General features: G+C 57.1%; 1 protein-coding gene across 2 annotated transcripts in view; it reads right to left on the bottom strand.

Annotated features, from left to right (window-relative positions):
- Positions 1 to 25,384, bottom strand: part of SCUBE1 (signal peptide, CUB domain and EGF like domain containing 1) — a 131,293-nt gene that overhangs the window by 11,922 nt on the left and 93,987 nt on the right. For both annotated transcript variants that reach the window (XM_029205475.1, XM_029205474.1), the window contains 8 exons: positions 19,138 to 19,260; positions 16,564 to 16,680; positions 14,933 to 15,055; positions 5,578 to 5,697; positions 5,123 to 5,227; positions 4,028 to 4,141; positions 3,107 to 3,244; positions 2,186 to 2,389 (listed from right to left, as the gene is read on the bottom strand). In XM_029205475.1, coding sequence (XP_029061308.1) covers positions 2,186 to 2,389; positions 3,107 to 3,244; positions 4,028 to 4,141; positions 5,123 to 5,227; positions 5,578 to 5,697; positions 14,933 to 15,055; positions 16,564 to 16,680; positions 19,138 to 19,260 — 1,044 coding nt within the window. The remainder of the gene's footprint in view (positions 1 to 2,185; positions 2,390 to 3,106; positions 3,245 to 4,027; positions 4,142 to 5,122; positions 5,228 to 5,577; positions 5,698 to 14,932; positions 15,056 to 16,563; positions 16,681 to 19,137; positions 19,261 to 25,384) is intronic.

Genomic DNA, 25,384 nt, shown 5'->3' on the forward strand with positions numbered 1-25,384 from the left:
GTAGCAATGAGTACCTCAGCTCTCGCTTTCTACATACTCTCCTCCTCTAAAAGGAACACGGGTCCTTGGAGTTTTGGCTGATTCCAAGGCAGGGGAAGCACAAGCTGAGTCTGAAACATCTTTAGTGCCGGACACTCAGCGAGTGATGGAGCCATGTCGAAAGGACACAGGGGCCGAGCTGATGGCGCGCCCACTGGCTGAAGCGGGGACGATCTGAGCACCGAACTAAGCCACCTTAGGAGTGGATTACAAGCCAGTGAGGAATCTGTGAGTCCACACTGACATAAATGCATAGATATATAGATACATGCCAACATGTGGGAGAAGGGAAAGCTCTCTCTTGCACTAGAACGCTAATAAATGCAGGAGGGATGATAGAAGTAGAGAACACGGCTTGACAACAATTGTAGAGGTGGCTAATTTGGCGGCTGTCAGCGAGTGGATGGTAGTTTGATGGGGAGCGGGGTGTCGGTGCACACTGCAATACATCCCCATGAAATCCTAATCGATTGCAGAGGGAAAATGGTGAATTAAGGTGGAGGAACAAGTGGTGGACCAGGGCAATACCCTGTGCCTCCTGACGGGGCCGCTGAAGAGCAGACGTGGAGCGTGGTTTTCCTGCCAAGAACGCAGGCCCTGAGTCTGGTCACCAGGAAACACCAGACGCAGCTGAGGGTCACCTTACAGAACTTAGGGCCAGCCGGGGGCAGGACAGGAGAGGCAGGGGAAGAGCCAGGAACTGCTCCAGATGAAGGATTCTGGAGACATGACCACTAGACACAACACGGAGAGGAAAGGGATGCTGTCGGAAGAGTTGGTGGAATTTAGCAGGTGATGTAAAGGCACACAAGCGCGCCACACGCACGGGAAAGCATGACGGCGCAAATGCTGTAAGACATCGCAGTGGGGGGATCTGCATGAAGAAAATACGGAAGTTCTTTGTTCTGTCTGGCAGTGTTTCTGAAAGTTTGAAACGGTTTCAAAATAAGTGGTTGAAAATAAAAGAATGACATCCTCGAGTCCCTCCCCCTCCCCCCTTGCGGGGAAACGGCGCTGTGTCCACTCCACCGCCCCTCCCGCCACTCCTAAATCCCACCTCCTCTCCAGCGGCTCCCAGCCTGTGTCTCCGGCCCAGGCTACACTCTGTGCTCCAGATCTGTGGCTCCAACCTAGTCAGCGCCTTCACCAGGACAACTCAACGAGCGTCTCAGACTAACAAGGACAGCTGGGACCCCCGCCTCCGCCAGCCCCCTCCCCCAAGTTTCTCCCAGATCTGAAAACAATGCCATCTCTGCCCAAGTGGCCGGAACCCTTGGAGTTGTCCTTGAAGCCTCCTCCCTTGCCTCCCTCCCCAAAGCGTGCTCACAATTTCTCTCTTCCTTGTCTGCCTCTCCTGCTGCCCCTGGTTCCAGGCTCTACCATCTCTGGCTAGGTCTCCGCTCTGCTGCTCCCCACTTGGCCTTCCCACGGCAGAGGGCGAATGAGGCTGTTGCCGGCTCAGCGCGGGCCAGTACTTCCCAGCGCGCCCAGGGCAGCACTGGGGCCAGCAAGCCCTCATCTGGCCTGTGGATACGCTCACCCGGTGGCTGCCTGCCTTCTCTCCCACGTAACCGTCAACCCCACTAGAACCAGGACTCTGTCAAGTTCACCTCTGAGCCACCGGGGGCTGTCTCTAAACCCGCCCCCTCTGGATGGGGGCCGGTCAGGTCCCCAGCCTCGTTCACTGGACCTGGCCGCCCTGCCCACGGCCCCTGCGGTGGCCTGGCCTTCCCTGCGCCTGGCAGCACCACCCCCGCCCCGCCGGGGGGCCCTCAGCCTCCCGGGCATCTTCACTCTGCTCCCCCTCTGCCCTCAGCTCCCACATGTCTCTGCTGGGAAGGCTTCTCGAGCCACACGGACTGGTCCCATGCCCCTCACACCCCTCGGCTGGGGCCTTGCTGTCCCGCCCCTCCTCAGGACCGCGGGCAGGGTCACACGTATACTCGGTCCCGGCGCCAGGGGAACACTCTTTAATGCCAGCCGTCATGTCTAAGTGCTACGGCACTTCTCCCCGGCAGGCCTCCTTGTCTCCCCGTCCTGGCCTGACGTGTCTGTCTCCCGTGGGCTCTTTACCTGGGCCCACACGGAAGGAAGGACAGAGAAAGTCTGCAGGGCGACACTGGAGTGGCTGAGGGCAGGGACTCACCGCATTTGCCGTCCTGCAGCACCTGGCCTGTGCCACACGTCCCCTGGCCCTCCAGGGCCTTGGCCGGCCGCTGGGCCACCTCGTACTCAGTGCCTGCGACCTGGACGGAGAAGTGCTGCCGGCTGACGGACTTGCGCAGAGTCTTGACGGCGGCCTGCAGGCTCTGTTCCACTCGCCTCCGCACGCACTCGGCCTCGCAGGTGTCTGCAGGGGCGGGCGAGACCCGAGCTCGCGACCCCCCGCCCCGCCGCTGCGAGCTGTCTCTCCGCCAGGCTGCCCTGCCAGGCGCTGCGCTGGGCCGCGCCTCTGCTCAGAGCCTTCCCGCAGCGGCCCCGGGCCGAGGCGCCCTTGCTGCAAATGTGTGCCAGCAGGAGACTGAGGCTCCAGGAGACCGAGGCTCCAAGAGGTATGAGCCGCTCAAGGGCCCCGCAGCAGATCTGAGTAGAAGCCCGGCCTCTGCCACTGCAACACGTCCCCTGCCCAGGACACAGCTCACCTCAGCTCTCATTTACAGCCCAGAGGGAACTGCTGGTGTGAAACACGAGCCAGCATCCCACAAGGCCCCTGCTGGAACCTGGCAAAGACAGGTCCTTGGCCCAACGGTCCAAGCCTGGGGAGGCTGCAGGCATGGGCCCTTCCAGGCCCTGGTGAGGGCGTGGAGCAGTGGGGAGAGGCCCGTGGCTGTCACTGCGGGCCCCAGCCCCACTCCTCTCGCGGCCCCGGGCCTCCTCTTCCACCCTGGGCTGGGCAGCTGCTCTGAGGGCCCGGCCCTGAGCCCTGCCAGGTGCCCCGCCTGCCTGGCTGGCCTCCACCTCCGGTAGCCGTGGCTTGAGTGGGAGCCTGGCTTCATGCCCAGCAGACTTCCCAGTCCTCTGTCCTCGCTGAGGCCCTCAGCACCTCCTGCGGGGACTCCTCACCCACCTGAGGCCTCTTCCATCTTTGTCTCAACCTCGAACTCTGCAGTGATGTGGGTCACCTCCTTGGATGGGGACTTTCGGCCACGGCGCCTCTTCTTGGAGGAGTCACACTTGAGGGTCACAAAGGTCACGTGGCAGTTTTCTGGACAAGGAAGGGGCCACTGTGGCAAAGGTGGCACGGGGCGGGGAGCACGGTCCTACCTCACCCTGCACACAGACTGCTGGTGGCCAGGGTCCTGCCCTGCCTCAGAGTTCATGTGCAGACGGGGAAACTGAGGCTGGAGAAGGCCAGGTCTCAAGAGGGGCTGGGGGGGCTGAGCCAGGCCCTGCACCCAGCCCTCCCGAGGCCATCACACCGCTGCACGTGAGGCACTTCGTGCATCTTCCTTAGCAAAGCCATGCGGCTCCAGCTCGGGGCCGCTTGGCCCAGGTTAGGCCTGCTGGGTGCCGAGCTTTGTCAGGTTTGAGGAGGAACCCTAAGGTGTTCGGGAATCTTCGTGGAAACAGAGCGGGCATGCTTTCCTCCTGGTCCGTTCCCCCAGGCTCTCCCCCAGGCTGGAACACCCTTCTGGGCCACCCTCGTTCTAGAGAGAGCCGCTGAGTGAGCCCGGGGTTCCTCCCGTTTGGACACGACCACGCTGCGCGGAAAGCCCTTGCTCTGGGGGAGCTCATTTAACCCTGAGTGAGGCGGGCCGATGGACCCCAGGGATGCTTTTCCACTCAAATGCTGGCTTTCTTCCCCAGGGACACCACCACTGTCTATGGTCCACCAGGCGCGGCTCCTGGGGCTAAGGGACCACGGTGGTGAGGACGAAGAGAGGCCCCTACCCCTGGAAACCCAGTCCCGCTGGACGCTGGGCTCCCGGCCCCAGGCCTGGGGGCCTCCCCCGCCCCCGTGTGGGCGGTGCCGGGGCGGCCCACTCACCCAGCAGCTGCCTCAGGGCCTCCTTTGCCGGCTCCCGGCTTCGGGGCCACAGGTGGCACTTGGCATCGCGAATCTTGAACCGGGCCTTCTGCCTGATGAGGGTGGCAGGGGCACCTGGGGAAAGTCCAAATCCCCCCAGGTGGCGGCCTCTCCCTTGGGCAGGGAGGTGGTGGGGCCGGGGGCTGCGGAGGGAGTGCCTGAGTGTGAGGGGGCTGCCAGGGGGACAAACCCACTGGGAGCCGTGGGTGGGGACCTCTGCCGCCTTGTTTCTCTCCCTGTAAAAGGTGCAAGGGTGGACGGTGGGGTCATGCTCGCCCCAGGGGCCATCCAGCCAGCGGTCGGTGGAGGAGGAAGGGCAAGCCTCCTGCCTTCTCCCCCATCACCAGAGCTACTTTATGCGGCTGGTGCTTTCAGGAAAAGGGGCAGCACGGACGAGAGAGGGAAGCAAGGAAGGGAAGGGGATTTGCAATGATACAGATGCCAGAGCCGCTGATTCCTTCCAAGAGCAGAGCAGACCCTTGGACCAAAGAGTCCTATAGTCACAGAAGCTCAGGATTACATCCTGTACGTCTTAAGCATATCATTGAATCCAGCATCTTGAACAGGAGAAGCTGTGAAGCACGACCTCCTGCTGGCAGGGGAGCTGGCTGTGTCCCGAGGTGCATGGGAGTGTGCGTGCCTCCAGTACTCCTGGGGGGCGGTGGGGCGGGTGGGTGGTCTCCCAGGGGAGCGCCGACTCTGGGAGTTTTTAGAACCTTGTGGCCGAAGCAGATGTGACTCCCTTCACTGAAATGGAATCTGAGATCCATAGACCCATAGCACTTTAGGGTCACTAAACCACTCTGGAACCGTGGCCCTGAGCCGGAAGGGCCCTTCCGTGGTCCACTGCCCTTGGGCTGGGACTCAGCTTACAGCCTGCTTGCTTCTGGGTCCTGGCCCTGCTCTTAGCTCCCTGGCACCCTGAGCCATACTGGGCAGGCCCCAGGCCAGGAGGCCTTCCCTGGGCCATGCCCCTCTGTCTCCCCCTGGCCTGGTGCTGGACGGAAAGTCAAGGGGTCCCGCAGGTGCGTGTGGTGTGGACAGGCCAGGGACTACCTGAGCAGCTGGGCCCAGTGCTGGAGCCGGTGCTGTTGCGTTTCTGTAGCGTCTTGCCTTGGAGGCCCGGGACACCGCAGCTCAGGCTGTAGCTGTCGTCTGAGTCTGTAGAGAGGCCAGGGCTGAGGTGGGCCTGGGTGCCCCCCCTTCCAGCACCCGTACATCCTGGGGGCCTCGGAGGGGTCACTGAATGCAATGAAGGTCAGGACTGACCCTCACGTCAGTCCGTTTCTGCTACACGACTACAGGCTAAGTGGTTGGGCCGCTGCACTTTTGAGAAGGACACTGCGGCCCCCACAGAACCGGACAGCTGCCCAGGGTCACTCAGTGACCAGGGCTGGGGGTCCTCATTCCTAGGTTGGGCTCCTCTCCTGGAGAACAGCAGGGAGCAGAGGCTGGATCCCAGGGAAGGGAGTCCCGCCCCCCATGCCGTCCCGGGGACAGCCTTGGGTTACCTGGCATGAAGAGTGTGTGGGCCAGGCAAGAGAGGGAGCAGCTTTCCACACCGCCCACCTTGCTGCAGGACAGCTGGGCCTGGGGTGAGGCCTTGGCCCGAGAAAGGCACTTGCCCGTCTCTGAGGAGAAGGAAGACACAAGAGGGGCTTGAGGGGCCAGTGATGGCTTTCTGGAGCCGGCAGGGCCCCTGAGCATGGACCAACAGGAACTCCCACCACACGTCCGTCCCCTGGCCAGACCGTCTTGGTGGGAGGGGGCTGGGAGATGGCAGGGTCCACATCCGTTTGGACGTAGGGGTACGCTGGGCCCAGGGAGCGGTTTGCTCCCTTCTCCCTCCAACACCAGTCCAGGCTCTCTGTGAGAAGGTCCACTCCCTGTGCCCCGATCCAAGGGCAGGGCTGGATCCTCCAGAGCAGGTGTCCCTGCCCATCGGGGGAAAGGAACGGCTGAAAATGGCCATGGGCTTCTTGGCAGTGACCAAGCACGGGAGGGTCACTGGGAAGCCCTGTCTGGGGCAGCCCCCAGACACATCCATTAGGTGTTTGACGATGTCCAGAACTGAGCTCTTCAGAGTTTCTCATGTGGAGTCGCCCCAGGGAACAGGCTGAAACAGGGGACTTACAGCTGGAATAAGCAATTGCAGTAGGGGAACTGCCAGCCTGGATGATCTTAAACACGTGGCTGAACATTTTCAAGGAAGCGTCTTAAAAGGACGCAATCTAGAAATGAAAACAAACTCATGGCCCTCCAGATGAAACATCTGGCCCCCAAACAAACTCAAGACCAAAAGGCCTTTGTTCCCAAAGGATCAAGAAACTATGAACAAAAACACCTGCAGATAATACAAACCAAAAGGGCCGCTGAAGAACCCGTGTTCTCACTGGTTAAGAAACAGAAGGACAACCATCCACAACCTTCCAAGGGAGACGTTAGCCCTCAGCAGTTCCCTGTACTTCCTCTGACTTCCTAGAGGGGATTGTCAGCAACTACAGATGGACAGCACAGCTTTCTTGTGCGCGCCCGGCCCTGCACGTGCCCGCACGTCCTTGTGGGGACGTGGGGTATGCAGAGCACTGATGCGTCTTTCCCGGAGCCATTTCTCAGGGTTTTGTTGACAGCGAGCACCTTCTAGGGATGAGGTAACATCTCCCTCCAGACAAGAGCAGCCTGGCTTCCGTTCACTACAAAAGCGAGGGGTCAGTTTCCCAAGCTGGGCGTCCTTCAGCCGGGATGCAAATTTCCTGTCTGCGCATCCTCCTGGGTGGACGGGACCTGGGGGGCTGCTGGCTGTGTTGTGAGTTATGAGGCTCTTGGACTCTGACCCGGGGGTCCCACGAGTCCTGCTGGCGCCCACGGAACAGGGGCAAGCTAGCTTACTCAGCTCGCATGCGGATGAGATCTGACTCTCCGCTGTGTAAACCATCCATCTCACCCCCTTAGGACATCGAAGCCCTCAGAGAAAAGTGTAAAGTCGCCTAAAAAGCAAGAGGGAAGGCAAATCGACTGGCAGTAAGGAAAAAAAGGGGAAGAAAGTACATTTGCCTTATTGTAAGTATATCTGGTTGTGAGAGAATATGCAAGAAGATGAGAAGAAGCATATTTGAAAAGGGTCAGGGATTTGTAAAAGGCTTGAGGGGACATGAACTTGATTTGCTTTGGTTTATTAAAACCACTCAAGTAAAAACCATAATTCAAAAGGAGTCATGTACCACAATGTTCATTGCAGCTCTATTTACAACAGCCGGGACACGGAAGCAACCTAAGCATCCATCGACAGATGAGTGGATAAAGAAGATGTGGCACGTATATACAATGGAACATTACTCAGCCATAAAAGGAAACGAAATTGAGTTATTTGTAGTGAGGTGGATGGACCTAGAGTCTGTCATCCAGAGTGAAGTAAGTCAGAAAGAGAAAAACAAATACCATATGCTAACACATATATACGGAATCTAAAAAAAAAAAAAAAATCGTCATGATGAACCTAGGGGCAGGACGGGAATAAAGACGCAGACTTACTAGAGAATGGACTTGAGGACATGGGGAGCGGGAAGGGTAAGCTGGGACAAAGTGAGAGAGTGGCATGGACACATATCCACTACCGAATGTAAAATAGCTAGCTAGTGGGAAGCGGCCGCATAGCACAGGGAGATCAGCTCGGTGCTTTGTGACCACCTAGAGGGGTGGGATAGGGAGGGTGGGAGGGAGGGGATATGGGGATATATGTATATGTACAGCTGATTCACTTTGTTATACAGCAGAAACTAACACACCATTGTAAAGCAATTATACTCCAATAAAGATGTTCAAAAAAAAAGAAAGAAAAAAACCCCACTCAGGTAGTGGGACTTTCTAACAACCCTCAGTTCTTTCCCGAGTTCCAGGCTGTAACTGCTCCTTTGGGATCATTGTCAGAAAACAAGCCTCCCTTCTCTAGGTCAAAGGCACTGCACGTATTGTGGGGAGGGATCTCCTCTGCAAACGGAAGTGCCAGCTAAAATACACCTACGGGGTTATTGTTACAAGTCTCAGAAAATTCTCCCACACATGATTCAGATGACAGCCGATGGGAACCTTAATATACCTCTATTATGTATGATCAAAAACTGAACCCCTGGGGCAAAGTTTCCACGGCATCAGCAGAACGATTGGAGGAGAGCTCAGGAAGAGTCCAGACTGAATCTTCCCTGATTGCCAGAAATCATTTTTTTTTTTTGGTATCAACATGCAAAGGTTAGGCCAGGCTCTCAGGGGACAAACTCAACAACTCGGGGAGCATCCGTGACCAAGCCTTGTCCTTCCTGCCTCAGAGCAATCACAGCCTTGGATAAAGTAGTTGAAACGTCTTCAGATCTTGTACCAGAACCACGTTTCAATCTGAGGGTACCACATGCAGTACGATCCCTCCTGTGACCTGAAAACACCCAGTACTTTTTCTGCTTGTCAGTGAAGTAATCATGGTGTCTGGCTCCTTTCTCTTTCTCATACTACCGTTGAGCAACTCTCCTACCCCTTCCTCTTGTTTTTTTTGGCCGCACCACGTGGCTTTTGGGGTCTTAGTTCGCGGACCAGCGATTGAACCCGGGCCACGGTCATGAAAGTGTCGAGTCCTAACCATTGGACCGCCAGGGAATTCCCTCTCCTACCCCTTCCTGAAGGAGAGACTCACCTCTGTGTGTCTGTACTTCAGAAGTGTTCATATCCAGAACAGATCTTTTGGATGCTCTACACCAAATCCCAACTTAATATTGTTTTGTTGATGGGACTTATCTTAAAAAATGAAGAGATCCTAAAATCCATATGGAAATTCAAGAGAAGTTCGAGAATAGCTAGATCAGTCTTGAAATATGAAAAACAAAGTAGGAGGACTCACATTTTATGATTTAAAAACACTATAAAGCTACAGTGGTGTATAGGTATGAGGACAAACAAATAGATCAACGGGACAGAACTGAGAGTCCAGAGACAAATCCATACATTTACGGCCAACTGATTTCAAGAGGACGTGAAGATAATTCTACGGGGAAAAAGAACGGATTTTCTTCAACAAATGATGCTGTGACACTTGAAGAACCACATGCAAAAGAATGAAGTTGGACCCCTGTCTCACACATATAAAATTAATTCAAAATGGATCAAAGACCTAAATGTAAGAGCTAAAAATATAAAGCTCTTAGAAGAAAACAGGTGTTATCTTTGGGAACTTAGATTAGGCAATGAACAGTTTCTTAGAAGTGACATAAAAAACACAGGCAACCAAAGGAAAAAAGAGATAAACTGAACTTTACGAAAATTAAAAACTTTCGTGATTCAAAAGACACCATCAAGAAAGTGAAAAGACAACTCACAGAATGAGAAAACAATCTTTGCAAATCTTATATCTAATAAGGGACTTGTATCTAAAACATATAAAGAATTCTTACACCTGAATAATAAAGACAAAGAACCCAATCAAAAAATGGGCAAAGGATCTGAATAGACATTTCTCCAAAGAAGATATACAAATGGACAATAAATACATGAAAAGATACTCGACATTATTAGCCATCAGGGAATTACAAATACAAACCACAATGAGATACCATTTTACACCCAGTAAGGTGACTGTAAGCAAAAAGTCAGCTAATAACAAGTGCTGGTGATGATGTGGAGAAGCTGGAGCCCTCACACACTCTGCTGGAGGGAATGGAAAATCCTGCAGCCACTTTGGAAAACAGTCTGGCAGTTCCTCGAAATTTAAACACAGGGTTACCATATGACCCAGCGATTCCACCCCTAGGTATATACCCAAGAAAATTGTAAACATACGTTCATACAGAAATTTGCCCATGAATATTCATAACAGCATTATTCATAATAGCCAAAAACTGGCAACTACCCAAATGTCCATCGATTGATGAGTGGATAAACAAAATGCAGTATAACCATACAGTGGAATGTAACTCAGCAATAAAGAGGAATGAAGCACTGACACATGCTACAACGTGGGTGAACCTTGAAAACATTACGCTAAATGAAATGTCAGTCACAGAAGGCCACACATTGCATTCCACGTACATGAAATGTCCGGAGTAGGCGAATTCATAAAAGGCAAAAGTCGATTATGGCTGCCTAGGACTGGGGGTCTTGAGGGAAAATGGGGAGTGCCTGCACGGGGTTTCTTTGGGGAGTAATGAAAATGCTCTAAAGTGGATTGTGATTGCATAACTCTGTGATTCTACTAAAACACACTGAATTGTACACTAAATGGGTGAATTTTGTGGCACGTGATTATATCTCAAAAAAGCTGTTAGTAAGAGCAAAAAACAAAAAGAAGAGAGACAGGAGGCTTCCCTGGTGGCGCAGGGGTTTAGAATCCGCCTGCCAACGCAGGGGACACGGGTTCCAGCCCTGGTCCGGGAAGATCCCACATGCCGCGGAGCAACTAAGCCCGTGCGCCGCAACTACTGAGCCTGCGCTCTAGAGCCTGCGAGCCACAACTACTGAAGCCGGTGTGCCTAGAGCCCGTGCTCCACACCGCAACAAAGAGTGGCCCCTGCTCGCCGCAACTAGAGAGAAACCACACACAGCAACGAAGACCCAATGCAGCCAAAAAAAAAAAAAATAGTACTTTAAAAAAAAAAAAAAAAAAAAAGGAAGAGAGATAGTACCAGGCTGGACAGGCAATAATCTTCCAGGCCGGAATCAAGCCCGGAGGGGCTGCAGTTGGCTCTAGGGCCGCACCCGTGGCTCTCTCTAGCATGTTAAATTGCTAAACATAAAAGGTAAATATGCACATGAGCGGAAGCAGTCAACCTTAGAACGCTTTGAAAACAGAGAGGTTTCCTGTCCATAACGGGAGCACAGAGGCCCACAGCAGAAGAGGTGCAAGTCAGTGGCAATGTTTCCGGATCATCATGTGAAACAGGCTGTTCTGGCCGAAGTCCTGGGGCAAGGACAGAGGGGCCCAAGGGTTCCATCTCACACACACACACTGTTTGGCTTCCTACTCTGTAAAGAAGCGGGGGGAGCAAGTTGTAAGAGGCATGAGGACGATGCCTGGTGAAGCCAGAGAGGCCTCCTGGGACCACCAGACCACCTCACTCAGACGTTTGCTAACATCTTTCCTAAGACAACCCATCCTTGCAGGGACAAACTGGTGGTGACATTAGACAACGTTGGTGAGAAGCTTTTCCAGGGTGGCAGAGGAAATGGCCAGTTCGTGGTGTGGCTGTGACCTTCAGAATCCTGGGTAAAGCGTAAAGATGGGACATGCACTGGAACCAAGCCCTAAGGGACACTTTGAGCGCGTCCAGATGGATTTCATGGGTTATAATTACGCTCTAGTAATAGTATGTTTACTTTCTGGATGAACTGAAGCAGTCTCTTGTTGAAAAAAATAACAGCACTCATAGGAGCTAAAATATTATTAGATTTTGTGCTCCTTATTTGGGATATTCCAACTTATTTACTTAGTAACATACAGACACATTTTACTGGGAGAGTTATTCATGAATTACTCAGAAATATCACAGTCTTTATTACCCCTAATTTTTCTTAAGAAACAAAAATGAATTTTTCAGAACTTACTGTAAAGTCACCACTTACAGATTTTTTTTTATAAATTTATTTATTTTATTTATTTATTTTAGGCTGTGTTGGGTCCTCATTGCTGTGCACGGGCTTTCTCTAGTTGTGGCGCGGGGGGGGGGGGCTACTGTTCGTTACGGCACGCGGGCTTCTCATTGCAGTGGCTTCTCTTGTTGCGGAGCATGGGCTCTAGGCACACGGGCTTCAGTAGTTGTGGCATGTGGGCTCAGTAGTTGTGGCTCACGGGCTTAGTTACTCCATGGCATGTGGGATCTTCCCGGACCAGGGCTCGAACCCGTGTCCCCTGCATTGGCAGGAGGATTCTTAATCACTGATCCACCAGGGAAGCCCTAGAGGTCTTAAACTGAGGTTTTTCAGAGAACCCCCAAAAGCAGACAGTTCACAGAAATTGACTGTTACCCGAGATTCTCAGAACCGGCTGACGGCTACACAGAATAGAGAGCTTGTGCCTAAGACCACTGGAATAAATTCTCCTAGATGTCTGTAACCACTGATTTCCACACGCTCTTTTGCAAACCTTTGCTCTTCATTCTTCGGATCACATTTTCCCACCTTATGCATTTAAGGTTGTACACTTCTGCTTTACCCTATCATGTTTCCCTTACAAATAACTCTCCTAGATCTAGGCCTTACTAGTGATAGCCACCATCCTGATTCTTTTTTTTTTTTTTAAATAAATTTATTTATTTACTTTTTGGCTGCGTTGGGTCTTTGTTGCTGCACGCAGGCTTTCTCTAGTTGCGGCGAGTGGGGGCTACTCTTTGTTGCGGTGCACGGGCTTCTCATTGCGGTGGCTTCTCTTGTTGCAGAGCATGGGCTCTAGGCGCGTGGGCTTCAATACTTGTGGCACTCGGGCTTCAGTAGTTGTGGCATGCGGGCTCAGTAGTTGTGGCTCGCTGGCTCTAGAGCACAGGTTCAGTAGTTGTGGCACACCGGTTTAGTTGCCCCGGCATGTGGGATCTTCCCGGACCAGGGCTCGAACCCATGTCCCCTGCATTAGCAGGTGGATTCTTAACCACTGAGCCACCAGGGAAGCCCCTACCATCCTGACTCTTTAAATCGGTTCTCCCAAGCTATCGCTAGGGAAGCCAACATTTTAAAATGTTATAAAGTATGTTACACGGACATAATCATGATCCTCTTTGTAGGCGGTACATAAAAAAGGAAAATGCCCTCCCATCAGGAGAGACCAGTTCAGCTGCCTTGCAATGTATCTGACTGTTCGTCACAACACCACCCACAGACAATACATCTACAGCTCCACTGAGGTTGACCCCGTGTCTCACATGGACATCTGATTCATGGGTGCCACCCCAGGACCTCAGCTAACTGCCCTGTGGGCCTCTGAGACTGTAACAAGTGAACGACTCCCCAGGACCCTCAGTGAACGATGCCTCCTTGCAAAGCATCTAACGGTAGAACACCTTCTGAGGGACATAATAATACCTGGTGAAGCAGACGGTGGAGGCTCTTGGCCCCAACCAGAGGGACTGGACAGCTTTAGTGGCCATCAAAAATGTGTCCCTCACTTAGGGTGATACAGCGAATAATACAGCCTAGGGCGTGGCGTGGGGGGCAGGACAAAACACTCTGACTGCCTAGTGCAAGTAGTTATAGATAATAGCACGACCTTGGATCTTCTGGGCAACCAGGGGAGTTTGTGGCCCTGCTGACGCTTCATTCTGAACCTGGATTTACAGTACAGGTGAGGTGGAACAGTCTACTTCAAGGCTACATGAGAGAGCAACCTGCATACTGTGGACTTAGGGAGCAGGTGGGACCGGTTCTCCTGGTCAGCCCTGGGAACCCTTAAATCATGGTTCTCGAGGGCCTTGCTTCCAGCACCTTCTGGTAATACCCGCAGTCACACTTGTCCGTCTCATCCTTCCACATCTACCATGGTTCTCGAGGGCCTTGCTTCCAGCACCTTCTGGTAATACCCGCAGTCACACTTGTCTGTCTCATCCTTCCACATCTACCGTCTAGAATACCAACTGCTTTCGCGTGTAGTCCCAGCAAATGGCTCAGAGACAAAAACGGGATGAAACCTCCCCGACTGACTGTGACCTGACGATCTGGCCTCCACCGATGACCCTTCACAGAGGCTGGTTTGGTGGCAGTGGTGAAGATCTGGACAAGCCCTGGTGGCCTCTCCTGCAGCTCTGACTGAGGAGGGACGACCAAAAAGGGGACTGAGAATTAACAAACAAACAAAGAAACATGTCCTCATATCCCTAGAGAAAGCCTGTACCCGATAGCTCTGGCCAGCAGTAAATACCAGACCTCATGTGACCCTAACAATCAGTGGACACACCTCGGAAAGCCAACTGAAGGGTGTGGGCGTGGAAAGCAGCCAGCTCTGGGCCAGTTCACTCAGCGATCAGGCTTCTGAGGCTGGTGCGAGCCCAGTCTCCCACAGCGCCCCGCAAAGACATGCTGCTGGGACTGATATCACCTGCCTTTAACCGGCACAACTCCGCACGAGCTCTTCCCCCAAACTCTAGGCAAAACCAGCGGTTTGCTTTGCTCAACCAGACTGCCGGAGCCGCATAGCAATTCTTACTTAAGGAAGCAATAAATTCAGCTGTCTGACCTCGGGTTACTAAGTGATGGTATCCATTCTCTGATACTTTCATTCATTCATTCAACAAATCCTTCACTGAGTGTCTATGGTTGCCGGGCCTGTTCTAGGTGCCGGGGATACAGCAGTGTTTATGGAACCAGTGAATGTGGACTGTCCAGCACTCAGCCGAGAGGTGCCCCAAGGCCCCAGAGCTCAGCAGCAGAGGGCGCATGAGCCCTGAGCTCTCTAGGAGGCCCGCCCCTTGCCAGGCCAGTGGCGGGTGTACAAAGACCCAGGCGCTCCCCAGTCCAGGCTCTGCTGCTGCTGCACCCCGTGTAACCACCCCTCCCCTCCCACCAGCTTCCTTGGCAGGACAAGGGGAGCTGGGGCTGCTGAGGCCTCCACGCTCTGCTGCTTCTAAGTGTCAGCTCCTCCTGAGTCCACAGCTCTGGCCGCACACGCTGACCCCCAGGTCTCCACCTCCGTGCTCCCCGTGCCCCCGCCCCAAGCCGTTTCTGCGCCTCCAAGCGTGCTCTCCCTGCTGCATCCCCTCTTCTTCTGTCAGCCCTCATTCCCATCAGCCGTATCCCACCAGCAGAGAGCACCTGCCCAGGAGCCCCAGCCATCCAGGCACCAGCGGAGGAGCTGGCACCCAGGCCCTTCTCAGGGGTGCTCGCGATGTCTCGCCCCAGGGCACTCACCCACGCAGTCCTTCCGGTTCCAGTGGAGGCGCCTCCCTGGGGGGCAGACGCATTCGTAGCTGCCCTTGGTGTTGACACAGCCCTGGTCGCAGCTCCCGTTGTTCATGCTGCACTCGTCCACATCTGGAAGCACAGGTAGGCGTAAGGGCAGGAGGGGGGGCTGGACGGTCCAGCCGAGGCCACACCCTTGGGGCTGGCAGGGCAGGACCCACCCAGGACAGGAGGGCCGAGAATCCCCTGACCCTGACCCCAGCCTGATATTGTCACTGGATGCAGACATGTGGTTGCACACGACACACACACACAAGCTTGCACACACACAGGGTTCCCGCAGACACCAACACACATCCCCCACCTCCAGGAACCTCAGTGGTTTGCTGAACTTGGGCAGCTGAGCCCAGACTTGGGGGAGGGCAGAGAAATGGCACAAAATAAAGTTGCAGTCAGGTCTTGTGGGGCCGGAATGACCAGCACCGGCCCCGGGGTCCTGAGGCCGTATCTCACTGTGGGACTTCGGATGTGCCCTTCCCAGCCAGTTTCCCTCCTGCACAACAGGCACCTGGGCGCAGGAAGTCTCCCCTGAGGCCCCGCCTTCTTTTGGGCCAAAGACCTGTGTACAGAAGCTGGTGCCCAGGTTTTTGGGAGTCCCTCCAGAAGAATCTGCAGCTCACCCCACGAGCCACGCTCCTAGCACCAGCTGTGCCTGAGCCCACCTAAACTTCACAGCTGCCCAGCAGAGAAATTGTGGCTACCACCAGGTCAAAGGAAAGGGAGAGACACCAGGGACCTCAGGGCCATCCTTGACACCCCCGCCAGCTTCACCCCCCAAGCCTGTACATCCCCATGTCCCATCATCCGTGGCACCTAAAGGCATCTAGAACCTTCCCTCTCTCCGCATCCCTCCCCACCCTGACCAGGCTCCAGTAGCTCTCACTCCCATGCCTGGAGCCGTGTCCCCACTGGTGCCCTGGGTTCCACCCTCCTAAAAACGTGGCAGCTGGAGGGATCTCGTTACGTGAACTTGAGCCCGTCACATCCCTGCATAAACCCTCCAATGGCTTCTCATTGCACTGGGAATAAAGCCACAAGTCCCCTGGGGCTCACAAAGCCCTGTGTCCCCTCTGTCTGCACCTCCCACCGTGTGCCCCTTCCCTCATGGGACTCTAGCCCCACTGGCTGCCTCTCAGTCCCTCTGTGCTCCCTCTGCCTCAGTGCTTTTGCACACGCTGACCACTCTGGCATGCTTCCCCCACCGTGACCCAAACACTCCTCTTTTAGGATCCCCCCATTGTCCCCACCCTCTGCCCTTCTCTGTTGTTACCCCCTCCACTGGAATGAACTGTTGGTGGGATCCTCTGTGCAGCCATCCTCCCTTCCGGACTGGGGTTCCCCAGAAACTGCTGTTTCCAGGCCCGTGTCCACAGCCTGGCTGAGGCCTGGCACCCAGTGGATGCTTGCTGCCCATCCCCCCACCCTCCTGCCTTACCCTTGGCTGAGCCCCTCTGCCCACCAGTCCCTCCCAGGCCCATCAGAGTCAAGGTCAAGGTCGGGGTGTGGGGTGCAGTGCAGGTGGCCGTGCGGCCGGGCGCGTGCCTCTGGGGGGAGGTGGCCCTGGCGGGCGAGCTGCAGACCTCCGCAGTGGGTTGTCCCATAGAGCGTGTAGCCGCGGCGGCACAGGCACTGGAAACTGCCCGGGGAGTTGACGCAGATGTGGTCACAGGTCCGCTCGAAGGAGCACTCGTCGATGTCTGTGTGGTCACAGGGAGACAAAATTTGGGAGGAGGTTCAGGGTGTGGTGGATGGCACGGCCTGCCCCTCGCTCAGTCACTCAACAGACCTCTGTGCCCGACAGCCCTGGGGCCCCAGGCTCAGCGCACAGCCGACGCACAGCAAACGTCAGACTTCGTGTCGCTGCCCAATTTTCCATTCCGTCTCCGTTAGCCTCATGTGTCTGGGTGAGAAGCTGCCTCATATCTTTTCTGGAGGTGGGCAGGGTAGAAATATTTTGAGTAGAAGGGATTATTACGAATCCCTGCCATTTTGATATCTCCCATTCCAGTGTGATTAGGGTAGGTATTTAATCCACACCTGCAGGAAACTAACGGGCTTGCCTGAGGAAGGGGCTGAACTGGGACATGAAAACAGACCACTTGAATGCCGACCAAAGTGTGTTCCCCCATCACCCCAAGATGTCTCTGGAGAAAATGGGGAAAACAGCACAGACAGAAAGGGGGATGGGGGTAGGGATGATGCTACCCATGAGGAATAACAAAGTAGCCTTGATAGTATGTGACATTTGATTCTGACCACCCTGGCAGCCAGGGTAAAAAGGGAACGAGGGAGGGCCACAGAGTGCTTGTTGCTGGAAAGGAGGAAATGAACTACGTGTTTGCAGGAGACAAATTTATCCTGGCCGTGAGTTCTGAGCAGGGTGGCCCCCATGGGACAGTTGATGGGGGTCCCGAGGGCAAGGCAGACACTGACCTGCCTCTCCATGGGCACTGCAGCTGGAATTTATTCTTTGAATACATTTGCTCACATGACTACAGACGCACTCATAACATATATGTTTGTAATAACACTAGCACGAGGAAGGAATCACTGTGGATGCTCAAAGGAAGATGTAATTCCTCCTGGGGGTGGATCTGGGAAGGTCTCTTGGTGCTGTGGCACCTGGGCTAGACCCTGAAGGATGGGGCTAGCCTGGAATGAAGGAATGAGAGTGGGGGAAGGGCACCCTGGGCAAAGGCTGGGAGGTGACAGCACTGGATCCTCAGGGATTGTGTGGAGCTCAGGGGGGCTGGGGAGGTGTCTGGCGTCCCCATCCCAGGGGCCCTGAGTGCCTGCTGGAGCTGGGGACCCAGGGGCCGTGCTGGAGCAGGGGTGGGCCGGAGTCCCAGGGCCTTGCAGAGCTGAGTCAGGAAGAGGGGGGAGGAGACTCAGCCAGAGCCCGGAGCAGTCCCGCCATCGCCTCCTCCGCGGCCGCTGCTGCCCGCCCCTCTTCCAGGGCAGCTGGGGATGCAAAGCCAAGGGCCCTCCCTCAGCCCTCCACAGAACGCGGCAAGGCAGACGGAGAGACAAAGTCAAAGTGCAGAGGAGCCTTGATTGGAACCTGGACGGGTGCTGTGCTCCCAGAGGGCCCCTGTGCCCTGAGAGGAAGACAGGGCCAGGTCGCCCGAGCAGCAAGGCGGAGGCCGAGCCCAGGGAGGGGAAGCGATGGGCTCAGGTCACGTGCTGAGCCCCGGGACAGGCTGGCCCTGGACCCTCCCTTACCAGCCTCTGCTCTCGCCTTCCTCAGGGCCCTCAGGGCCTCGTGCTGCCCCAGGCCGGCCTCTGAGCGCCGCTATGAGGCACATGCTGCAACCGCAAGCCAGATGCGGCCGGTGCAGCCTGTGGCTCCTGCGACCTCGTGGAGACGAAACGACGGACAGCAACAGGGTAACAGCGAGGGAACTGAGCCGGCCCCCCCCCCCCCCCCCCCGGCCCCACCCTCTGCGCGTATCCCTGAAGCCAGCTCCTTCTCAGTGGCCTCATCTAGCTCCACGGGGCTCCTTCTGGTTCCTCACAGCCCCTCAGCCCAACAGCGCCACTTCCTGGTTGGGTTTGCCTCCCTGGCTCCTCCTGGAAGATGCCTATTCATCGTTCAAGCGCTTCCCCAGTGTCCCCTCCCCTAAAGCCTTCCCTGACCCGTCTCTCCGCTGCCCATCCTCTGGGCTCTCACTGCATCCAGGATGTCTGCGGGACTTGTCCCGGGCTATGATGCTTGGCTTCTGCCCAGGTCTCTCTTCCCATTACCCCTGCTCCTGGCAGGTGCCCAGGGACCCTGAGGAAGGGCTGCTGGAGCACGCCTGCCACTTGCTACAGCTTCCACCAGGTGGCAGCATCCACCTGGCCTCTGAAGCCACTGCCGGTGGCCTGGGAGGCCCCCTCTGGAGGGAGGAGCCGGCGCCACCTGGGACACGGGCCGACCCCTCCCTGGGCCTCAGGTCCCCTCTACATCAGGGAGAGGTGGGGCTGGATGGCTTCTCAGGGCCCCTAGAATCATAAAGGACGGGAAGACAGGAGGGCAAGCGCACAGGCTAGGGACACAAAAACTACTCCCGGCCCCTCAGGCCCGGCCCGGCCGGCGGACAAGCCCACCCAGGCTCTCCTACCCTGCTGGGAGCCTGTGTGGCCTGAGAGGGGCGGGGACCAGGGCGGCTCACCTTGGCACGTCCGCTCGTCCGTCAGCAGCTTGTACCCCTTCCGGCAGCCACACTCGAAGCTGCCCACGGTGTTGCGGCAGAAGTGGTCGCAGCCTCCGTTGTTGACCAGGCACTCGTTGATGTCTGCGGAGCCGGGCGGCAGGACGAGGCGAAGAGAGTGGGCTGGGCTGCGCTGCCCGCGCCGCCTCGGTCCCCCGGCCGAGCCCAGGAAGGGGGGCTGGCTCACAGCCGTGGGGGTGGGAGGACGGGGGACACCGCTGCCCCCAGGACTTGGCGAGCCTGGCGTTTGTGCACCGAAGGGAGGGGAACTGGTGTCTGCGGTGCCGGGCCAAACAACAGGGACCGGGACGCTCCCACGCCCTTTCATCCCCGGGGAAGTGGCAGGGAGGCGGGGAGGTGCCAGGGAAGCAGGGAGGCCGGGAGCAGGGGGCTGCTTCCCGGAGGCTGTGACTCTGGGCTGGGCGAGCTACTGGACCCCTGGGGCCTCGGCTCCCTGTCTGTTAAAATAAGGATCAGAGGCGCCCCTACTTGGAAGGACATCACGAGGATGAAATGAAATAACAGCCCTAAGGCGCTGGTGCTCAGCCAGGGCCCAAACAACTCTTTACAAAGTAGGTTTATTGCTCCTGCTTTACTGACGGGGAGACCGAGGCCGGGAAGGTAACTGGCTCCAGGTGCCGCGGCTGGTGGCGGGAACGGGCGCTCCTGGGCCGCCTCCTTTCCCAGCCTGGTTCCTGCCGCTCCCCCCTCCCCATGCCTGCAGGTGAGTTTGAGCTGTTTCTTCACTGGGCATGTCACGAGTTGCAGTTGCACCCTGAAGGCCCCCCAGCATGATGCCCCCAAGCATCCCTGCCGGTGGGCCTCGGCTTGCACACCTCTAGTGATGGGAGCTTCTTCCCTCAGGAGCTCCCCCCCACCCCCATGAGCTCCCTCCCACCCTCCTTGCCCTGCTCCCCTGGGCTTGTTCCCTGGGCTCCCGGTCCATCTGGCAGACTGAGCTGTCAGAGACCCTGTCCCTGAGGTACCTTTTCTCACTCCGAAGTTCCTCTTGGGCTCCGGCTCCCGGGCCCCCCATGCTGGTCACCCCCCGCCGGCCCCCCAGACCTAGCCAAGCAATTGGAAACAGAAGTAGGAGATGACGTCCAGGAAGGTGTCCCCACCCTGATTGGAGGAGGGCACAAAAGGAAGCGGTGAAAGAGGCATCCCCCCGCCCCCGGCAGAGAGAGGACTTTCTGTGCTGGTCACTGGCCACATCTTAACAGAGCTGCTGACTCAGGCTCCAGCACCCGCTGAGCCTGGCCTGAGTGTGAGGCCCGGACACCCCTGTCCCGTGTAACTGGCACCGCCAGTTGTCAAGGTCAATCTGTCCCCATTTCCCAGAGCCCCGCTGAGGAGACTTGGTCCTATTCCAAAGACTCCGGTCTCAGGCGCAGCTTGTCACCACGCTGCTCCCAGCTCTTTTCCTCAGATCGAACAGGCTGGACTTGACACCTGCTGAAAAGTCCTATGGCAGCACCCCCACAGAATGCTCTTCACCCCAGAACAAACCCCCAAATGCCAGGAGAACGGCGGGGGCGTTAAAGAGAGCAGGGCTGAGACCCCTGGGTGGGCAACTCTCGGAGCCTTTGCGAGGGGAACGGGCACAGTGAGTCGGGCAGGGGCAGACCCAGAGCTGCTTTCCTGTGGAGGCCCGGGTGGGGCTGGGCTCTGGGGAACACAGGACACTCAGGGGGTGTGCCTGCCACCTCCTTGCCCTCGGCCAGCCTCCCCGAGGTACCTCTGCCCCAAGGACCCATTCTGTTTGCGTATGCTGGTGATTTTGGTGCCAGGAAGATGGGAAGGGCGGGGAATCTGAGGCGGGGAGGCTGCTAGGGTGTGTGTGACCCTGGCTCCGCCTCTCACGGGCTGGGCCTACACCTCTCTGCACACAGGAGGTGCTCTACGCGTGCACCAAAATGAGGGCTAAAAGCAGAGGCCGCTCAGCACTGCGAACTCTGCATGCGCCCCGAAGCCTGTGGTTCAGGAACAAAGCGGCCTCAGGGTGAGCCCACGCCCCAGAGGAAGTAGTAGGACCCTCTGGGGGTCACGGCACCTGCTGGGCGGGCATCCCCTCGTGCTGGCGGCCAGGCCAAGCACTTTCTGGCAAGGTCTCGTGTGATGGTCAAAACAACCCGAGGCCAGATCTCCCACTTTCCAGGGGAGGTCACAGCTCCACGCAGGAGGCCGACTTGAGCCCAGCCCCAGGCGTCTCCAAAGACGGCCCCGCCAGTGCAGCACGCTGGCCCTGTGGCCTTCAGAGGAAGCAGACCTCAAGGGCAGCAAGGGCCTGTCCAGGACAGAGGCTAGGGCTCTCCGTCGCCCCCTCCCCTGGGGGTTACAGGAAGCCAGGGGAGATTCTGGCTAAAAGCCTCTGACAGGAGAACAGAGGACCCTCTCAGCTCCGTGACCCTGGGCAGGGCAAGGCACCTCTCTGAGCCTCAGGCTCCCCATCTGCAAACTGGGCCGCTAGCAGGTGCCTCTCCAGCATCATTCACTACGACTGAATGCGCAGATGGGGCTCGCCTCCTTGGGAATGTCTCAGGCCTTCTGGAACCCCCTAATCCCATCCCCTACCCCATCTGGGCCTGGCGGCTCAGGGGCTGTCATAGCAGCTAGACAGGAGGTGCGAGGCGCTGTTCGCTTGAGGCCCAGGCTGGTGTAGCGGGCTGCCTGGGGGTCAGAGTGGGGGAGACCCCGTCCCAGGCTCTAGCCTCAGCTGTAGTGAGGGGGCAGTGGGCTCGCACGGCCCCTTGGCCTTCATTCTGATGAGCCTCTGCCCCCTTTCCACCTCCCACCCCTCCAAGACCCCCCTCCTTCTCTACTGTGCTCCCACCGGGCCCCACCAGCGGCCAGCAGTCCCCTACCTGGTTACAGAGGCTCACGGTCTCCCCTCCGCAGCCTGGCCCAGCCCGGCGGCCCCGCCCTCCTCTTCTCTGCACGATTGGATCCTGTCTCGGCAGCCCCTCACCCCACCCTGCCTGGGGAACAAGCACCCCCTGGAAAGCCTTCCCTGACGTTCTCTCCAGAGTTAGCTGCTCCCTTGTCATGGGGCCTGCCCTCAGCAGGATGACAGACGGGACACCTGGCTCCCACCTGGAGCCCCAGGGCCCAGCATGAGGCCTGCACAGGAGGATGGGGCACTGAACGAATGGATGAATGAATGAGTGAATAAGCGAGTCGGGGGGCTGAGAGGTTAGTGGAACATTCGATGTGTCACCCAATGTTTGAACATCAGTGCGTGTTGGGGAGAAAGATGCGGGGTGAGCTACGGGAACACGCAGTAGGTTGGTTGCTCCTGTCCCCCTCTGCCCACCCCACTGAGGGGGCACAGCCTGGCAACGCAGGGGCCACGTGGATGAGGGTTTTGGGTGGGAGCAGAGGGCGGGCCTGTGGGAGTGGGCTGGCATCACTCTGGAGCAGCCTAGGGGGAGGGCAAGCTGCTGGGCTGGGCTGGCTGGGCACAGGGCAGGTGAGGGAAGAGGGCCAACAGGCGGGGCTGGGGGCGGTCCTCCCAGACTGTTCTGGCAGGTGCTGGGAGGAGGGGCTGGTGTCCCTGAGGAAATCCAGGCTCTGGCTCAGGAAGTTGAGGCCCCAGACCTCTGTCCTCTCAGAAGGGCCAATTAGCAAGGTGCCCACTTCCCAATATCAAGCAGGACAGCGCCAACCAGGGAGCCCTGAGACTGGGCTGTCCACACTCTTGAGACAAAGCAAGGGCACGGGGCAAATCCTGCACAGCCCCCCATGGCCCTGATGTTTTGGGGCAGGCCTCCACCTGCCCACGTGATCCCCGGCCATCCTGGGTTTTCAGCTCTGGATTTTCCCAGACCTCCAGCCGTTGGTCTTGCTTAGCAATGACCTTCTGGCTTCCAGAAAACACTGAACCTTCGATATCCTCCTCTGGGCCCTGCCAAGACCAGGGCGTGCATGCTGACTGAGGAGCCAGACCCCAGGGCCAGGGCCTCGGTTTGTCGGGGATCCCCAGCTGGCTTGCCCCCCACCCCGAGTCGCCGCACCCTGCCCTGCGCCCCTCCAGCCAGGCCCCGGGAAACTCAGACCGTAAGCCCAAGGTTCTAAGACACCAAACCCTGGGGTCTCGAGGTCAACATTTGGTTTCCAGGGTTCCCTGATTTGAAGACGCTATGATGTTCCTACTATGTGGTTCTGGACCAGTCCCATGATCCTCAAATTCTAATATGTATAACAACATTCAGACAGCTCTTCTCCACCTCTGCTGCCACCCCGGGCCCAAACCATTGTCACCTCGAGCCTGTTCTTCCCGACCCTGCCTAGAAACCCATCCCAACAGTGGCAGGGACTGTCTCCAAACGAAAGCCTGGCCTGTGCCCCCTTGCCCAAGAGTGTCTGGGGCCTGGCCGAGGCTCACAGGATGAAGGGCCAACCCCTTCTCCTGGACCTCCCCTGGACCTTCCCCAGATCTGGGCACACTGGCTGCTTTGGGTCCTGGAACCCCAGGCCTCTGCACAGCAGTCATGTTGCCTGGATTAGAGCCACTTCCTCCATCCTCCCCGCTCTCCCTACCCCCTGCCCAGACTTTAATTTTTAAAGTCTGTCTTCTTTACTCAATAGAAGATCCCTGGGCACAAGGAATTTCTGTTTCATTCCCTGGTGTCCCCTGCACTCGCACACAGGAGGAGCCCAGAAAAGCCATCTGGTGCATGCGTGAACGAGAGGACTTCCTGACTCCAGGGCAGTGGGACTGAGGAGAGTTGGCTAAAGGCAAATGAACAGCTCTGGGTAAAGGGTCCAGTTGTTTCAACACAGGAAACATGGTCAGAAGCTCAGACTGGCGGGCCTGGGGCTGTGTGGACAGCTCCCTTCAACATCTCCCCCTACCCCAGACTCAAGGTGGGGTGAGGATGGATGCCCCTCTCGCCAGCAAGGATGGGCAGGGGGCAGCAGTCAGCGTCCCCTTAGGTGCTCCTTGTGGGCGATGTGACTGCCGAGGCCCCTATCCAGCCCAGACAGGTCAGCTCCCAGCGGCGAGCTCCTGGCCTCAAGTCTGGAATTAAGCCCTGCCCTACCCCTCTGGTCCTACGTCAGCGCTGTGCCTTGGACGGGGTGTGGGTGGCCCGATTCTACCTTCTTCTGTCCTGGCTCCAAGGGCAACTGGCTGGACCTGCTGTGACACTGCTGGGCTATGAGGACGGCTGGGTCTGTGGTGGACCCTGGCCAGCCCTCCTGGCATTAAGCCCACGTGGCAAGGCCTCAGAGAGCCCCCGCCCACCCGGAACACACCTCGCTCCAAGTGGGCTGAGCGGAGGCTACAGAAGGACTTTATTTTCAGATAAACAGGTGGAAGAACGGTTATTTCCGTCAATAATCACTAGGTTCTTCCCAGCAGAGCGGCTGGGGAGGAGAAGTCACATGCTGTCTATTTTTACAGGCTTCAGAAGCCCATCTCAGACTATTTAAAATCACCGGAGCCTCTGCTGTCAATCTTCTCACCCACTGGGCTTTGGAAGTTCTAGCTCCTTTGCCTTTCCATGCTGGCCTCCGGGCCTGCCCGCTTCCCGGCAGAGTGATGGGAGGAGGGCAGCCAGCCTGGGCAGGGATCTGAGGGCTGGTCTGGGGAGTGCTGAGGGGCTGCACCTCACTCCTCACAAGGGCTGCCTCCCAGCCCAAGGCCTGCAGGTCTGGGGGTTCCATAACACCCCAGGTCTTTGTCTGGGCTGGTGCCCTCGTGCTGTAGGGCTGGCCCCTTCAGTCCTAGGGCTCAGACAGCTCTGGTTTCCCAGCCCCTTTGCTTCCTGTTTCCTGAGGGGTCCCCAACACGGCTGAGCCCCCGCGGGCCCTCAGGAACCTCGGAGTGAGCCAGGGACAGTGGGCAGAGAAAGCTCACCCTTCTCTGGCTTCCAGCAGCCGGCAGACCGGCCCATTCCTGACCTTCCCAATCCCTATTTCTAATTTTGCATCTTCAGTCCTCCGGTTGAGATCCCCCCGCACACCTTCCCTCTTCCAGTGACGAGGACACACAGTGTCCTCAGTTTTCTAACGCCGACAAGAAGACCATCCTGGCCTGGTCTGAGCCCTGTGCCCTGCTGCCCCCAGCTCTGCAGAACGCACCCCGGCCAAGGTGAGTGAGCACAGGAACCGGCCTGGCCCTGCCCCCTGGGAGGCCACAAGGAACCTCTGCCGGCCCAGGAAGCCCAAAGAAAAGGTACCGCGTTTGTTCAACCCAGGGTGAAGC

The sequence above is a fragment of the Monodon monoceros genome, unplaced genomic scaffold (assembly GCF_005190385.1).
Source record: "Monodon monoceros isolate NGI ecotype Baffin Bay Population unplaced genomic scaffold, NGI_Narwhal_1 Super_Scaffold_6, whole genome shotgun sequence".
NCBI classification, from domain to species: domain Eukaryota; kingdom Metazoa; phylum Chordata; class Mammalia; order Artiodactyla; family Monodontidae; genus Monodon; species Monodon monoceros.